This window comes from Montipora capricornis, chromosome 10 (genome assembly GCF_036669925.1).
Source record: "Montipora capricornis isolate CH-2021 chromosome 10, ASM3666992v2, whole genome shotgun sequence".
Classification (NCBI taxonomy): Eukaryota; Metazoa; Cnidaria; class Anthozoa; order Scleractinia; family Acroporidae; genus Montipora; species Montipora capricornis.
In genome coordinates, this window is record NC_090892.1 from 13,711,659 (window position 1) to 13,726,658 (window position 15,000).

Below are 15,000 nucleotides of genomic sequence, written 5' to 3' on the forward strand. Positions count from 1 at the left end.
CTTCGCTCGATAGGCCGCCATTATTATCACATTTCCTGTACTATAGTACGTACTATAGCGGGTGATGCCCGCGTAATTTGGTGCACTTTCAGCGGGTATCACCCATAGGGGCTGAGTGAATCGGGTGAGTTGACAAAATTAGCTTTCAAACGATGGTTTTTGTGAGAAATTTGGACAAAAGACAGCCAAAATATCGCCATTCGAAAACAGGAGATTTTACAGTTTTAACGTGGACTTTGACTTATCGATTTTTTGCGTTCTTTGCAAAGGAAAAGGACATCTCGCTGTGGACTTCGATCATATTTTAGGTTAGGGTTGAGAACTGAGTCAACTATGGGTCTCCACTCCGGTAAGTGAAGAACCAAGCACAGGAACACCGGTCTCTGTCTTTAATTCTAGGCTTTTTTGTACATTTGCCAGCTATTGTAAGGCTTAAAGGTGTCTCAATACAAAGCAAAGGAAAATTGAAGGTTTTTTTTTCTGCTTGAAGTCTTATTTTTTACAGCAAAACACAGACAACAGTCGTTATAATGGCATCCCGTTCCGGTAAATGTTCCATCTGCAATTTTTAATCCGCTTTTTCGAAATTTTAGAGACCTCTCCATACATTTCTTTGTAAAATTTGACGCCATTTTGAGAATTAGATTTCTGAGAAACCGCTTACGTTACGCGGGCGCATGGCCGAAATAGTTGGCGATGTGTGTGTTGCGTTTTACGTCAAAATTAGAGCTGAAGAAACGCATTGATATTTGGGCAATCTGTCAACAGCTTACGAAAATCGACTGCTTTGGCATAATGAAAGAAAGGGAAAAGTAAACACTATAACGACCACTTGTCACAGAAGACACTCAGTTTATTTCAACACATCTGTGTTAAAAAACCTCATTCTTGTTGCGTCGTTTTGTGAAATAGGTACCTACGATGTACCAAGTGGGAATCTTTCACTCCTAGAAAGTATAAAATAAATTTAATCTGCACCCTCACCTATCGCTGCTCACGCATCTGCTCGAGTCTTCCTTGTTACAGTCGACTCTCTTCGATCTAAAGAACACTCTCCTTCAAAATGGTTACCCAAGAGGCGTTCTTTGTTATAACATTAATGATGTTTTGAACAAACAAAAGAACAGGTCTGCTGAACCTGCCACCACTGTTCCTAAGAAAGATATTTTTCTTGTCTTGCCTTTTTTGGGTTTTCAAAGTGAAGCTCTTGCTCGACGCGTTAAATCTTGTATTAGTAAGTTTTATGGCGGTGTCAATCTTAGGGTAATTTTTCAAAACACTTGCAGGATTAAGTCTTTTTTTCCTTACAAAGATCGTTTCAGTCGTTCTCATAGATCTAAAATAGTATACAAAGCCAGTTTTGGGACTGTAATTCCTTCTACATCGGCAAAACAAAAAGAAAATTGCATGACAGGAAGTCCAAGCATTTCAAAGCTCTTACACAAGTCGGCCACGCCTCTGCTGCTGTTGCAGACCATACTATTTCTACCGGCCATAACATCAAATGGGACCATTTTGAAATCCTCGCAACTGGAAAGTCCGACTTGCAGTGTAAAATTAAAGAACGCTATTAATCAGTGACTTAAAACCCTCACTTAATGAAAACATTGGTGGTGAGAAGCTTTTTCTTTATTAATTTCTTCCGGAAGTATCAACTACCGGAAGTTACGATTTTCTTATGACACTTTTTAACTAGTCACCAGTGCCTCGCTCTAGTTTTTTAACATTTTGTGTAACAGTTTTAACCGTCACTTCTCATCATCATCATCATATCCTTTATTTAAACACGATAGGGTTTAAAGCTCAGAGCTTGTGGGGTCGTGTGAAAACAATTACAATATGAAGCTATATAAAATAGGGATAAATTTACTTACAGATCACAACTACTATAGTAAAAGATAAAAAAGAGAATATTAATTCATATCTAGGATAAGAGATATTCAAAAGTTCACATATTAACATCTAAATAAATAGACTACAGCAATTAAGACATAAAATATAAAAATGTTTAAAAGCATTTAAAATCTTGATAGTGCCTAGGCAGCGTCTGCACCGACCGTGCGCTAAAATCAAGTTCCTTAAAATATAAATCCTTCTTCACTTTACGATAAAAATCAGTGCTCTGGCCCGTAAAATGAGTCGAGACAGCGTTCCAAAGGATAGCGCCTCTATAGCTTATAGAGTTTTTAAGAAACTTAGAATTAAAACGTGGGACGATTATGTTATTACTCCTCCTAAAGTTGTATGCAGTGCAAGGTTTATTAGTAAAGTACGAAAGAGCCGCAGGTGCTTCACCTGTAAACACGGTATGAAATAATTTAATTAATCGAAATTTATAATAAAAGATTAAAGTGTTCCAATTCGATTGACGGTATACTTCTTCAGTAGGCGTATCGTGAGGTAAGTTGTATATTATTCTGGCTGCTCTTCGGCGAAGTAATTCCAAAGATTGTAGAAGATCTGTATTTGGACAGCCGCCCCAAACGACCAGCCCATATAAAACGGATGGCATTAATATTATTTTAAAGTACAAGTCCAATAGGGCGTTTGGGTTCAAAAACGAACTCCTTTTCAAGAGATTCGGCTTATTAACAAAGTTCCTCTTTAAATCTATGAGGTGGTGAACCCAGGAAAGCCTGTCGTCGAAAGTGATACCCAGAAGACTTCTGATGATGTATGTTGCAACATACGAAACGTCAACCATAAAATGAAAATGTTTGTAACCGCTGTTTGTTTTCTTTTCCTGCTGAAATTGAAATGGCCAAAGGACAAAAGTATTCTTGGGCTAAGCTTGTTTACTAGCGACCGGAAGCTGGTTAAAACTGCTGTTATAGAACAATTTTAAGCACTTTTCAGGCAAGAGAATAGTTTTTTGTTCCTTATTGTTTCAGTTTTTTGTTACGTAATCGAGTCATAAAGGCGAACAAGTAACTCGATCCTACTCCAGTAGTGTCACTCGCTTTGTATTGTTTTTACAGGTACCTTCGATTGCGTCCAACGAAGTCGAGAGTTTGTCATCCGATATGTCTACAGTAAAACGTGGAGCAGGGTTTGGAACGTTACCGACCATATCAAGCCCCCCATATCAAGCCCCCCATATCAGGGCCCCCATATCAAGCCCCCTACCATATCAAGCCCCCCATATCAGGCCCCCCATATCAAGCCCCCCACGAGACACCATCTCAGCCCCCGACCTACCATATCAAGCCCCTGATATTAGATCGTCAATCTGAAGTCATGACACACCATATCAGGCCCCGACCTACCACATTAAGCCCCTGATAATCAATCGTGGATATAAAGTGATGGCACACCATATCAGGCCTCGACCTACCATATCAAGCCCCTGATATTAGATCGTCAGTCTGAAGTCATGACACACCATCTCATGTCCCGACCTACCATACCAAGCCACTGATATTCGATTGTCAATATGACTTCATGACACACCATATCAGGCCCCGACCTACCATATCAAGCCCCTGATATTAGATCGTCAGTCTGAGGTCATGAGACAATATCAGGCCCCGACCTAACATATCAAGCCCCTGATTTCGATCGTCAATATGACTTCATGACACACCATATCAGGCCCCGACCTACCATATCAAGCCACTGATATTAGATCGTCAATCTGAATTCATGGCACACCATATCACGCTCCGACCTACCATATCAAGCCCCTGATATTCGATCATCAATCTGAAGCCATGAAACACCATATCAGGCCCCGACCTACCATATCAAGCCCTTGATATTCGATCGTCAATGTGACTTCATGACACACCATATCAGGCCACGACCAACCATATCAAGCCTCTGATATTAGATCGTCAATCTGAAGTCATGACACACCGAATCAGGGCACGACCTACCATATCAAGCCCCTTATATTCGATCGTCAATATGACTTCATGACACACCATATCAGGCCCCGACCAGCCACATCAAGCCCCCGATCTTCGATCGTCAATCTGAAGTCATGACACACCATCTCATGTCCCGACATACCATATCAAGCCCCTGATATTCGATCGTGGATATGAAGTCATGACACACCAAATCAGGCCCCGACCTACCATATCAAGCCCCTGATATTAGATCGTCAATCTGAAGTCATGACACACCATCTCATGTCCCTACCTACCATATCAAGCCCCTGATATTCGATCGTGGATATGAATTTCGTGACACACCATATCAGGCCCCGACCTACGATATCAAACCCCCAGTATGGATGAGATCATCAACATCAAGCCATGACCCACCGTACCATATAAGGCCCTTTAGCTAAATTTCATTATAATATCTTAAAATTCAACTATCTCTTAACAGGATCGCTGAGTTCTCCAGCGGAAAAAAAAAATGTTAAGGTAAAGGCTTTGTTTATAGTGGAAGTGCACTTAGCTATCAAGCTAGTTTACAGGCACCCCACTTTTAACAATATGAAAGAAACAATTCAAACGCTGAACATAGACGTGTTCAATTCAGGTCGTAGTTGCAGCCTATGGGAGTACTATTTGTCGCCAGCCGGGGACAGTATTTTAATTGCTGTCCTTTTGCTCTTTCCAGTAGTTTCGGTGATAAACCTTGCCGTTATTTCTTTGGAGCGGGTGCACGCCACGTTTCTTTTTTTTAAGCATCGTCTTCTCAAAAAATGGATATTTGAAGCATCTGTTGCTTTCGTTTGGCTTACCGCTGTGCTAAACTCCGCTTGCATGTACTTATATGTCCTCTTCACATTAGGCGGTGTTTGGGAGTTTTACTCAGATTTGTTAATATTGGCTTGTTGCTTTTCTATTATCGTCATTTCTTATATGTCGATCGTGGCCAAAATGTACTGTGGAACGCATCCACACAACAATGGCGCAGTGAGTCGCGAAAGAAAACTGACCAAAACACTGTTCATAGTGACAGCTGTATCTTTAGCGTTTCTGTTGCCGTACACTCTTTCTTTTTTCCTTGTCACGGTATTCTCCAAACGAACTTATTATTCCTTTTCCAGTCAAACAGTTCATTTGCGTTTCTTTCCGACGTCTTTAGCTTATGCCAATTCACTAGTGAATCCCATTTTCTATGCCTATAGAGTCCCAGAATTCAAAAGAGCTATCTCATCATTTTTGGGCTGTACACCACGAGCTCAGGTTTTTCCTCAAAGTGACTCTTAACTTCTATGACTCTTGCTTCTGCTTGAGTTGGGTATCAATCTATCAAAGAGTTTGCTCGGTCCGTAACAGTAAAAGATGCTCTTTAGCTCGTACTGCATGCACGCCCTCTCGCAAATCAACATGTTTCAAATGGTAAAATTATGATAAGCCCTCAAGAGCCCCATGGGCGTAGCCACAATTTTCAAAGTGGGGGTCACACTGTGTCAAACAGAGGGTACTCGCGTTTTCGCAACCTGAATATTGCAGGTTGTTTGCGTAAAAAAAAGGCTTACAAACGGGGGGGGGGTGGGGGGGGGGGTGGGGGTGTCACGGGCACCCCCGGATCCCTAGCTACGCCCTTGAGCCATATCGCACTAAGGCATCTCTGGTCTTACAACGTTGTTCAAAGTATTTCCGAAACCCTTCTACTGGAAATAACGAGCACATCATTTTGAAAGATGTTGTGTGGCCTTGAGAAGTGTTCTGATTTTATAGAGAGCAGACTTACGAAATCCACGTGAATAATGAAAGGGTAGACTTCAAAGCAAGTCAATGCGGACAAAAGTGACGCTTTTACAGCCAACCATGACACAGCATCAGTTCCCAAATGCCTTTCAGTGAGCCTTTCTAGACGAATGTTCTCGCTGGCGTTTAGAATGATCAACAGATCATCAACGTACCGTAACCTACTGCAGTCAACAACTATTTTAATCAAACAATAAACTCGACAACTAAGCCACATTAAACGGATACAAACGTTTGAGAGGAACTTACAAATAGTTGATATCGATTTGAAGTGGGATGGTATCATCGTCGAAAAAACATAAATTGATTGGATTGATTCACAACGAAAGGGGTTCAGTTAAAAAAAAAACACATCCGACCCATTAAAATGCATAAACTGAAGAATGACCTCGCCCAAAACGATTCAAAACCGTTGTTCTTTTGAAGAAAAATTAACACAGAATATGGTCAATATATCTCAACTGTTTACAAAGAGGCTGAGAGGCGCAAGAGGATTAAAAAACGAAGAAACAAAACAGCAACAAAAACTACATCTTTCCGCGAAATCCCTGCTTGAAATCCGCCATTTCCAACAGCAATAAGAAAAAGCTTCGTTAGTATTTCCAGTGCTGCGACACAGTCGACTGAAGGCTTTTCCTAACAATGGCGGAAAGAATGGTTGTTGCGGATTTTGCGAAAATTTAATCTTTTAATTTAATTCTTCCCTATAGCTATAGAACTGTAAGTATATGATATCATTATATTATGTTTATATTACATATTTACAGTTTTCTAAAGAAAAATTAAATTAGATATCAGTTTAAGTTTCCCCAAAATCATCGAATCCGTCATTTTCTTATTACGTCAAAACCTCCAAACGACTGTCTCGGAGCACTGGAAGTATAACCGAAGCTTTCTCCTAATGATGTTGGAAATGTGGATTTCGCGATTCTAGATTTAATTTTCACAAAACAACAAGCATTATTGTTTTCAAAAATTCAATGGCTCAATAAATTTTGCAGCAAAATAACTTATTCTGTTTGTTCATGGAGCACACGATAAAGATTCTGAAAAGTTTAGATTTCCTTTGTCGCCAGGATACAGTGAAAAAAGGATAAGAACAATCGGAGGTTGAAGCCGCAAAAAATCATTTAATAACAAACGAGCCTCGCTTGAAATTTGGTGAGTCTTTATAAACGTGAGGCTTGTACCACATCAAAAACCTGTGATTCATTAGAGTTCAACCTTAATCGCAAATTGCTAGGACTCGATTTACTGTAGACATAACACATGACAAACTCTCGACTTCGTTGGACGCAATCGAAGGTACCTGTAAAAACAATACAAAACGAGTGACACTACTGGAGTAGAATCAACTTACTTGTTCGCGTTTATGACTCGATTTCGTAACTTTTAATTAAGGCAGTTCCTACACGGTCTTGATTGTTCAAAACAGCGGAAAATTTGACTGTTGCAACTGATACGACTGCCAACCTACTTAAATTTGGATTAATAATTGCAGTCATTGTGGCCAAGGACAAAAAAACCGAAACGATAAGGAACAAAAAACTATTCTCTTGCCTGAAAGGTGGTTAAAATTGTTCTATAACAGCAGTTTCAATTAAGCAGTTTCCGGTCGCAAGTAAACAAGCTTAGCCCAAGAAATTATTTTTGTCGTTTATTATTCTACTAGTACGCCCTAAATAACCAAAACTATTGTCGATTTACTTCAGTTGCTCTCATTCAGTTGAGGCAACCTTTACGGAACTTTCCTGTAATTCCTCGAATCATCATTTACATTAACTCTACACCGTAGGTACCTATTTCACAAAACGATGCAACAAGAATGAAGTTTTTTAACACAGATGTGTTGAAATAAACTGTCTTCGGTGACAGATGGTCGTTATAGTGTTTACCTTTTCCTTTCTTTCATTATGCCAAAGCAATCGAGTTTCGAAAGCTGTTGACCGGTTGCCCAAATATCAATGCGTTTCTTCAGCTCTAATTTTGACGTAAAACGCAACACACAAGAAGGTTTCTGCTGCAGATGCTGCATTCACTTTTCATGAGTCCTAGTCTGCTTTTTGGTTCAGTTCATTTCTTTTTTCTTTTTCCTGCAAGTTTCCCTTTTCCCATTTGTTTACAACGCAGCAGTTCCAGTGCTACGATAAATCAAGGTAAGGACGGTTTTCTTTTAGTCGTAGTATCTCTTGCCTTTTCGAAAGGTTATTTTTGGCACATAATATGAGGCAGTCAGCGAACTTTTTCCAGGAGCAAATATTTCGCTGGCAAGTCTTACAGCTAGGAAGTGTTGAGAAAGGAACATTTAACAGCTTATGGGTAACTAAAGGCTGACATGAAGAAATATGATGATCGAAGAGAATTTGATGCAATGAGGCTTAAAGGCCGATGCGGAAATATTCTTTAAAATATGCAAACTACTTGGAAAAAACTAATAAGCAAAAATGGATCCATGCGGGGAAAAATCGAGCAAATAACCTGCGATCAGGCTCTATTTTAGTTTCGCCTGGTACGTAATGTGGAGTGGGCGAAACGAAAAATAGAGCCTGACCAAATTGCTCTTCGAAATTCCTTCCGCCCACTTTTTTTGATTGATTGGCTTGTCGTTCATCGGCCAATCAAATTTACTTCCATTACACCACTACACGCGTGGACGGCTATTTTAGTTTTGACCACAGTTAATTACTGTGGGAGGAATATTATAAACGAATTCGAAAGTTACCGTTGGCTTTAATTTGAGAAAAACACATTTAAAGCATGGGCAATTTTATTTTCTGTACCTTTTCGACGACTATATTGCGGCAAAGGCCGGTGTAATTCTTTCTCCGAACTTCATTGAATATGCAATCTTTTAAGCTTGACATTTTAATTTGTAATTGAGATAACCTAGCATTTTGTCGTTGGACGGTTTGGCAATAGATTTTTAAAGAAAAAAAAAAGAGAAATACATTATTTCTTTAACGTGTTTGCCGATGAAGGTTTCTTTGGTGATTTGTTCGGGTAATATCTTCAGTTGCAGTGTATTTCTAGAATTGCGCGCCGTGAAATCATGATAAGTTTGGCCGTCAATTTTTTGATGGAGTACGAACAGTGTTAAAGATGGACTCGCAAAGTGGATTAGTCTCGAGGACTTTGCGAGAGCTCCGCGCAATCACAATGGCATTTTCACTTCCGGCGTTTCAACAGCCAATCAGATCACGAGTTTGCGTTGGCCGACCGTCCGGAATTCTTGAGAGACTTTTGGTCAGGCCCAATTTTAGCGAGCGACGACATAAGAGAACATATGGGCGATGCTAAAAATGGGCCTGATCGCAGGTTACGAGTACACGGCTAACGTAACACAGGATGGATACTGAAATCCGCGAGCTAAATGAACTTCTGGTGAACTTGGTCGTTTACCCAGGTTCCCATCGAAGTCTACGGAACTCTCCATACCTAGCCTGTGAGAGGAGCATCGCTCCTCTCCGATTGTTTTTTTTCAGAGATCGGGCGGCTGTACACAGGCTATCCATACTTTAACACAGTCGAATTCAACATTTGTTTGAACTTGACTCTCTTGAGTCAGCCTCAGCCTAGCTTGTGCATATGGTCAAAGATGTAGAGAAATTCCTGGATGACAGGAATGCCCAAACTGCAACATATGGGAAATGACTAACTAAGCATGTCGCATTCAGCGTAAATCCATTTATCTCCTCTGGGCAATAAATTTCTCTCCGTCTTAGCAACATTGTTTGAGATCTCTTTCTCGGCGTGGTGGACCGTTATTTATTCATTATTTTTATTAATGAATGATTAACGTTATCATTACTGGGAGAATAAACTTACAGTCCTAAAATTATAGGACTTATCACAAACAGGAAAAAATGGAATGACCAATGCAAATTTGTGCTCACTGTTTCAGGTGACAACTAAACCCCACAAAGTAATGGCTTTTATGTGCAAAATAATGCCTCTGCTTGCCCTGCATATTTATCTGCCATTCTCGTCTTGACAACAACGACCTAAAATTAAAATAATAATAATAATAAAAAGACAATCTGAAGGACACAAGCCTTCGAAAATAAATTTACAATTTTTTCTCCACAAATCCACACTGTTCATAACATTTTTTCCCGGAGAAGTTGGCACACCCTTTCCATGCTGAACGATTTGGATAAATGGCAAAATGATTACAATAGCGCACAGGTAAATTCTAGTTCACGTTCTCGTATCCGATGCCGTCGTTCTTGCTTACTTAATTAAGATTTCTATAAAAAGTCTAAGATTTCCTTGTATGTGCTCTCTTTCTATAGCTGGATGGATAAGATGGCTGATGATTCCTTGGATAAGCCAAATGAAACATTGCTTGAAGGACAATTAACGACCGTCAAGTTTTCTCCATCGGAATGCATTGCTTGGCTTACAGTACTTTGTACTGTAGGTATTGCCATAGTAACGGTCAATTCCCTTGCTGTCATTGTTTACCTCAAAGAGCCCCGTCTTCACAAGCGTAGTATGTACTTGGTGATCAGCCTGGCAGTTGCAGACATATGTGTAGGGGTGATCACGCTGAGCATAGACGTGTTCAGATCAGGTCGTAAATTCAGCCTATGGGAGTACTATTTGTCGCCAGCCGGGGAAAGTATTTTACTGGTTGTCCTTACGCTCTTTCCATTAGCTTCGGTGACAAACCTTGCCGTTATTTCTTTGGAGCGGATGCACGCTACGTTTCGTCCATTTACGCATCGTCTCCTCAAAAAATGGATATTTGGAGCATCTGTTGCGTTCGTTTGGCTTACCGCTGTGCTAAACTCCGCTTGCATGTACTTATATGCCCTCTTTACATTAGGCGGTGAAATTTACTCATATCTGTCAATATTTGTTTGTTGCTTATTTATTATCGTCATTTCTTATACATCGGTCGTGGCCAAAATGTACTGTGGAACTCATCTTCACCACAACGGCGCAGTGAGTCGAGAAAGAAAACTGACCAAAACACTATTCATAGTGACAGCTGTATCTTTAGCGTTGCTGCTGCCGCACAATCTTTCTTTTTTCCTCATATTCTCCAAACGAACTTATTCTGGCTTTTCCAGTCAAACATTTCATTTGCGTTTCTTTTCGATTTCTTTAGTTTATGCCAATTCACTAGTCAATCCCATTTTCTATGCCTATAGAATCCCAGAATTCAAAAGAGCTATCTCTTTATTTTTGGGCTGTACATCACGAGCTCAGGGTTTTCCTTAAAGTGACTCTTAACTTCTATGACTCTTGCTTCCGATGATCTCAATTTGCTTGAGTTGGGTATCAATCTATCAAAGAGTTTGCTCGGTCCGTAACAGTAAAAGACGCTCTTTAGGTCGTACTGCATGCGCGCCCTCTCGCAAATCAGGATGTTATGCAATTGCTTGATATCGATTCCAGGAAACGAGCTTAGTTATTTCCTATAATACTCATAATGCAATGTAGATAGTTGAATAATTAAAACTTGAATTGGAAAATGCGTATTAACCTAAGTGTCAACAACTTAAAAAACACGATTGTAAAAAGTATATTCAGGTTGAAATGTGACGTGATTATTATCATCTTCCACCTTCTCCGGCAGAGTGAGTGTTCACTTTGATGTTGTTCCTTCCAGCTAAGGGGGTACCCGAGCTATGATATAACTGATAATTAAATACATGTTCTTTTATCAGAGAACAACGCAATTTAGTCACAAAAAAAATGAGGCAAAAAGTTAGTGACATCCACAAGTTGCCTCATAATTGCACAAGTTAAACTAGCAAACTTGGTAACAAATTGCCAGAAGAAGTATTACTGTTGACATAACAGATGTTAGACAACATTATATGGCGAGATTTCCTGGTTTTATTCTCACGTATCAGAAATCTTTGCCACCACTCGGTTTTGATCTGCGTGAAAAAAGGAAACAAAACTGTACACAAAGCCAACCCGAGACACTACGCACGACTTGTTAGCATACGTTGGGCGTCAATCCTGAGTCTTTTGTCAGGAACCCTTTCTCCAAACAGGTTCAGAAGAAGTCCCAACGTAAGACATGCAAAAGCTTTTTTCGTTTACGGCACCATCTACCATCATTTCAGTTGTGCCGGTTTGCGCCATTTTTAATCTAATGTACTGAAAACAATAACTTCATTCAGATTCGATAAAATGTGAAAGTCACTGTTAAAAATCCGCTAAACAACAAGAAAAGGAACTTGAATCACTTGACGGGGCGCCACTAAGCTGCAAAAGTCTGGAATCATCTGGATTAATTTAACACCTACAACTGAATGCAGTTTGAATTCGACTTTTACTTCAACGGCACAACTCACTGCAAAATATGTCAATAAAAACATAGATATTAATTCAGAAAACGTAAGACGAAACTAAGCAAAATCCAGAAAAAGGTAGGAAATGACAAAAATACAACACACTTTAAATGATCTGTGCGACAATCCCATTTGATGGAAAACGAATTATAGTAAACGTGGTCGAGCCTATAAACGAAAACTAAACATTACGCACTCGCACAGTTCCAGTGGCATCCTGATATTTTTTTCCATTTATATCCGCTATTTTAAAGAAATTCAGGCCCCTTTCACACTAATGCGTGTTCAAAAGTATCCGGTACGGTTTCATCGAAAACGCATCTATTGATTCGCGTCCATACTACCGTTTTCGCCGCGTTTTCAACCGTCCGCACGTAAACGCTCGAAAGCGCTAAAAACCTGTTAATGACATGCTGTGTCGTAGATTGAAGGATATCCTCGAAAGAGACACGGCTGCGATATTTTCTGCATTTCCCGTAATGCGAATTTGAAACCTGTAGACAACTTCATTTTGGTTGAATAGAGTAAGGTAAGCCCCAAACAAGTTTGCTAGTAATATTAGGTAAAGCATGTTTCCATCAGCCATCTTTTCAAAACCTGAGTACAACTCACGTGACGGGGATGACGTCATCGTTTTCATGTCGATGCGTTTTCGGGCAAGGATCTCATGGATATACACACCAACCACAACTCCATTCTAAATCAGTTTCTAGACCTAAATATTGCTATAGCAATAACATAGACGAAAAAATGAGAGTTTAACCTTGGGGACTCGTGGTGGGTATATCCATGAGATCTTTCCCCGTTTTCGACTGTCCAGACGAAAACGATATGTATGCGTTTTATTTGTATCCACTTTCGAGATCGTTTTCAAATCGATGCGGTTTCGATCAACACGCTCATTTGTTTTAGGGTGGACAGAAGGATTAAATTCATCAAATTGTATGTGTTTTCAAACGAAAACGCATTAGCGTGGACAGAGCCTCGACACTGGCGCTACCGGCGCACCACCTCCGTCCGGCAAACAACTAAACTGGATTCCAGTCTCCCAACATATGAAATCAGAAAATATCTTGCTATCTGTCACGAGGCTTCACACGTTGCACACCAAGCAATAGAGTGATGAAACAGCTTTTCGAAAAGTAACAGAGAGCTCTCATCTGCCTTTGCCGAGAGTCTGTTTTCTCACGGTGGGGTCGAAGCGTGACTAAAGTATTTCCTCACGACAAGGAAAATCGCGAACGGACGATTTCATTTGGGAAACGATTTGTCAATTGACAAACATTGCGCAAGCGCGCAAATAGTTTTTCGGGAAGGATTGAAAGACTCAGTCCACACTCCACAACCAGCAAGTGCGGATGGAAACGATTAAAGATAAAGATTAGTGATTCTCAAAGTATTTACCAGGTGTTCTGGGATATTTTTGCCTTATTTTTCAATGCTTTCAACTGCTTCTTTCATAAAGAGCAAAACAAAAACTCGTCTTCTTGCAAAAATTGGAGACCGATTACTTTACTAAATTGTAACTATAAAATCGGATCAAAAGCCATAGAAAATCAAATGAAACGGGTAATCCATAACATAATTAAAGACACTTTTTGAAAGAACATTCAATAGCACAAAAAATAATAATGATAAAATATATATATATATATATATATATATATATATATATATATATAACTGCAGACAGTACTGTTTCGGCCTTCTGGGCCTCATCAGTGCAGTGCTGATGTCTGGGATGGAGGTTAAGCTTATAAAGCCACCCCAAATGTCCCACACATGTGGTACATCTAAGCCATGCCAGAGTGCTCAAACTAGCGAGCTAGTGAGCATGCGCAATTGCTAGCGGCAATGACTCATCCCAGTAGAGTGCTCAATTTGGACATGAAAGCAAAAGCTTTGTAATGCCAAAGAGCTATATCTAACTGCAGCCTATATATATATATATATATATATTTATATATATATATATATAAAGTGTGAAACTTGATTTTCGTAAAACAGTGCTCAATACATAGAAGTAGAGCGTAGTATATATGTAAGAAAAAGACAAATAAACTACAAGTTCATCCCTACAAGCCTGTTTCGTGATCGCCCACTCATCAGGCGATTTTGATGAGTGGGCGACCACGAAACAGGCTTGTAGGGATGAACTTGTAGTTTATTTGTCTTTTTCTTACATATACATATATATATATATATATAGCTTGAATATCTGTAATGGTTGACCAAACGATAAACTCCCAACAGAAGGATCCAAAAGGATGCACGTTGTCTCCTCAGTTAGTATAAAAATTTTATCCTTAGATTTTTAACTTTTACTCTATTTTAAAAGAATTTTAACTGACGAAGGCCGAAGGGCCGAAACGTTTTTATTAAATTTCCTGGACCTTCGAGAAGTTTTGTCTTCCTCTCCAGTTTATATGCAACTCTCTCTCTCTCTCTCTCTCTCTCTCTCTCTCTCTCTCTCTCTCTCTCTCTCTCTCTCTCTCTCTCTCTCTCTCTCTCTCTCTCTCTATATATATATATATATATATTTATATACTGTCTGCATGATAAAGATAGCAGAAACCTGGGGTTACAGACGAATATTATTTACAGTTCTTCTCTTTTGTTTATACCGTTGGGTTGAAGCAGAAGATGGGGATTGGAATAACTGCCTGGAGAAAGAGAATTGGACTGTTTACACCCTCTATGAAATCATCTCCGGAAGCATCAGACCGTTGTAAAGGAAACCAAAATATTAGCCATAAAGAAAAGGCTCTCCGTTACCTACCTCTCTTCTTCTTCTTCTTCTTCTTCTTCTTCTTCTTCTTCTTCTTCTTCCTGTTCTCTTCGACACTGCTGATTTCACAAAGCATGGATGTTCATCCCAACCCTCGCCCTACCGCAATCCATATCGTGAGGAATTTATGTACGCCATATCTACGCAACCTCTTCAACACAGCCAAACGTTTGCTATTGAAAGTTACTCGTTACGAACATCTCATTTCAAATTACAACAGTTAAGTCCC

General features: G+C 39.7%; 2 protein-coding genes across 3 annotated transcripts in view; one reads left to right on the plus strand and one right to left on the minus strand.

Annotated features, from left to right (window-relative positions):
• LOC138021412 (cytochrome c oxidase assembly protein COX18, mitochondrial-like) overlaps positions 1-15,000 on the minus strand; it is a 401,574-nt gene that overhangs the window by 97,956 nt on the left and 288,618 nt on the right. The gene's annotated exons all lie outside the window — the stretch shown is intronic.
• Positions 7,635-11,077, plus strand: LOC138021956 (adenosine receptor A3-like). The gene is made up of 2 exons (XM_068868980.1): positions 7,635-7,828; positions 9,965-11,077. The coding sequence occupies exon 2, from the start codon at positions 9,969-9,971 to the stop codon at positions 10,896-10,898; it is 930 nt and encodes a 309-aa protein (XP_068725081.1). The 5' UTR covers positions 7,635-7,828; positions 9,965-9,968; the 3' UTR covers positions 10,899-11,077.

Bases quoted from the DNA above. Each gene is read 5' to 3' on its own strand.
- LOC138021956 (XM_068868980.1), top strand. From the start codon at position 9,969: ATGGATAAGATGGCTGATGATTCCTTGGATAAGCCAAATGAAACATTG.